The sequence below is a fragment of the Apteryx rowi genome, unplaced genomic scaffold, assembly GCF_003343035.1.
Source record: "Apteryx rowi isolate R43461 unplaced genomic scaffold, aptRow1 scaffold_1924, whole genome shotgun sequence".
Classification (NCBI taxonomy): Eukaryota; Metazoa; Chordata; class Aves; order Apterygiformes; family Apterygidae; genus Apteryx; species Apteryx rowi.
The window spans coordinates 1-2,990 of NW_020448224.1; the positions used below are offsets into that span (position 1 = coordinate 1).

The following is a 2,990-nucleotide window of genomic DNA, read 5'->3' on the forward strand; positions in this document are numbered from 1 at the left end:
TATTATTATGAGCCCACATGTTCAGGTCTCCCCTCTCATCTGGACCTTGGGAGACTGATGAAAGCCCTGCTTTCAGGGCTGGGGCCCCACTGCGGCCTGGAATTTCCTCCTTCTTACCCCAGCTATGGGATCTCTCCTTGGGACCCCACTGCGAGAGTCAAGCAGTCGTTGGCAGTCGTTCAAACTCCTTTCTTCAGTGCTGAAGAGCACTTGAGGCAGCTAGCCTGCCATTGGGGGGGTTCGGCCACCCCCCGCCCCATGGCCATGGGTGTGATGGTCATAACAAGGGCGGAGGAGCTGGGGACTGCGACTGCGCGAAGAGAAGTGCAACTGTGATGATGCCACTTCCACCTTCCCGTAAAGGGTGTAAATAGTTGGCCCCGGAACCCGTCCTTGGCTCTTTGCGGGTGACAGCGGGCCGGCCAACTTCCGGAAGCCCTCAGGACGGGGACCCTCCTGCAGTTACTGCCCTGGGATTGAGGGCACGTTGGCTGCCGAGGCAACGCATGGGTAAGGTCAACCAGAACTGCTTTGACTAGTTCATTCCTTTGGGTAGTTACAATTAGTATAAAGTAGCTAGCTTTGTCTGTTTACTAAGTAGTTACCTTTTTACTTATATCTAGGTGAATGTCCACAGCTTGCAGCCTAAGGCTTCAGCAAATTTAGCTACTAACGCTAAGCAAGTTCTGCTGAGAGATTAATTCTAGACAGCTTCAGTCCAATATTCTTTAACAAGAGCGAAACGGCTCCGTGGAGGAGAAGGGAGGAGACAGAGCCGCTGTCGCTTCCCACCCGGAGGCACTGGGAAAAAGGGTGGGGGAAGGCAGCACTGCTGCATGTCGGGTCGCTGCCGGTGCCCGCCAGGCTCATGGAGGCCCATCCCAAGGCAGAGCCTTTCTAGGGAAGAAGGGAATCTGCCGGGCAGGGGCCAAATGGGGCAGTATCGGGCCCCGCAACATGGCGCCTGCGGCTGAGGAGGGCGGTTTCTGATCAGAAGCTGCTGTGCTGTGAGGTGGGGTGGTCGCTCTCTGTGATTGGCTGTAGCGGCCGTCCCTCAGCGGCTGTGGGCAGTGATTGGGCGAGGCACGGCGGGGGGGGTGGTACGAGGCCCTGTGGTGCAGCAGAACCCCCTGAGAGAAGATAAAATGTGGCTGCTCACGCCCTGCCTCCTGGCGGGTTTTGTTCCATTATATTTTGTTTCCTTTTTTGTTTGTTTGGTTGGTTGGTTGGTTGACTGGTTTTTTCCCCCCCCCCCCATATCTGTTCCTCCCAAAGGCACCTTGCTCCCTCTGTTGCCCTGCGCCTGTGTTTTCTCAGCCACCTCCTGTCAGAGGTCTTCTGCCTCCCTCCTGGCATCCCGGCACGCGCTGGGCGAGCGATGGGGTTTTCTTTTCCTTCGCCGCCCTGCAGGACTGGGGCGCCCTTCTTCCAAGGTGGCCCCGTCAGCCTGACGTGAGGGTCGCGGTGGTGGGGTGGGGCCCTTTCCGGGCACTGGGGTGGCCCCACGGGGTAGAGCTGGGAGCGGGTCTGGAGCGGCTGAGTGCCCAGTGGTGGGGAGGGAGCCAGGCATATCCAGGAGGTGCCGGGCTGGGGGGGGTGAGGGCTGATCTCTGTCCTCGCTGACCCTGCGTTTTTGTCCCCGGGGCCGATTGCGGCGTAGTAGCAAGAGCTTCGTGGCCAGTGCTGAGAGCCAAGGAGCCTGGAGCGTGTGTGTGGCGGCAGCGCTGCGTCCCCCCTGGCTGGCAGCAGTCCTTGAATCCCAGACGGCGCCTGCCGGGATGCTGCCAGAGCTGCAGTGAGCGACGAGGTCGGAGCCTGCCCTTGCGAAGGCTTCGCCAGCACCAATGAGTGATCCAGCGCCAGAACCTCTGGACCACGTGCTGTTAGCCCCTGAATCTGTGACTGGTGTAAGGCAAGAGCAGAACAGGTCCTGCTTCACTGAAGAAGTCCAAGAGCAGACCCTGGACGAACCGGGGTCCCCCGGCAGAGTCGGGCATGGGTCTGCTGTGTTGGCAGGCACGAAGAAGAGGGTGCTGATGGGTGAGTCCAAGGTGTGGGGCGCGGAGAGGGGCCGGTGTCCCTCTGGCAGTGTCCCCGCTGGCCTGCTGCCTGCTCTGGGACAGCCGCATCTCCGCTGTGAGCGGCTTTTTGTTCCTCCAGGCGACCTGCGCAAACCCAGTCGATGGCACCTCCCAGTGCTGGCTGCGAGCATGGCCCTAAATGTCGTTCTGCTCGTTTGCATTGCTGTAGTGGCAGGTAAGGGAATGGACAGCTGTGCAGCGTTGGTGTGGAGCTGCCTGTGTGCGTACGTGGCCGTCCCTGCGTGGGTGCCGGGGGTCTCCGGGGGAAGGAGAGGGGAGCAGGAAGCCCGGCTGCAGCTCGGGATCTCAGCGGGGGCCCGGGAGCGGAGCTGCAGGTGGGGGCGGCCAGGGGGCTGCGTTGCGGAGGGCGACGTCTCACCACCTTCCCGTCCCCCTGCAGCAAGCCGGCGTAGCAACCCCCAAACCACTGGCGCTGCCACCGCCATGCTGGGCTGCCATGATGAATGGATCGGGTACCGCAAGATGTGCTACTACCTCTCACAAGAGCAGGGGAGCTGGGACTCGAGCCAGCGTGCCTGCTCCTCGCTGGGGGCCTCGCTGGCTGTGCTGAAGCGGGAGTGGGAAGTGGTGAGTGCGTGGGGCACCGTGGGAGCGGGGGGGCAGCCGTGGAGGGGCGCTGGGTCAGGCAGAGGGGCTGGCGGGGCCAGGGCCACAGTCGATGCCCCCCGAGCAAAGCGGAGCTGCAGCGAGGGAGGGGAAGTCTTAGCGTGGCTGGCATTTTCCTTTGGGAACGTTGTGGGCTGGGTTGGAATCCCCTTTTCTTGCCAGTGGAGCCATTCCACAGGTCCGGGCAGGTGGCAGTGCCCGGCGGGGCAGGGCAGCGAGTGCTGGTGGTCCGGCAGAGCCCGGGAGTGGCAGCAGCTTGTGACCGTTTGCCCCTCTTTCCCC

At 62.1% G+C, this 2,990-nt stretch overlaps 1 protein-coding gene across 1 annotated transcript; it reads left to right on the forward strand.

The window, feature by feature from the left end:
* Positions 1-300: 300 nt before the first annotated feature.
* LOC112964532 (early activation antigen CD69-like) lies at positions 301-2,669 on the forward strand (the record flags this gene model as incomplete). Its single annotated transcript, XM_026062756.1, has 4 exons — positions 301-510; positions 1,664-2,040; positions 2,161-2,256; positions 2,482-2,669. Coding segments are annotated over exons 2-4 (480 nt in total), but the record flags the coding sequence as incomplete, so codon positions are not given.
* Positions 2,670-2,990: the final 321 nt, after the last annotated feature.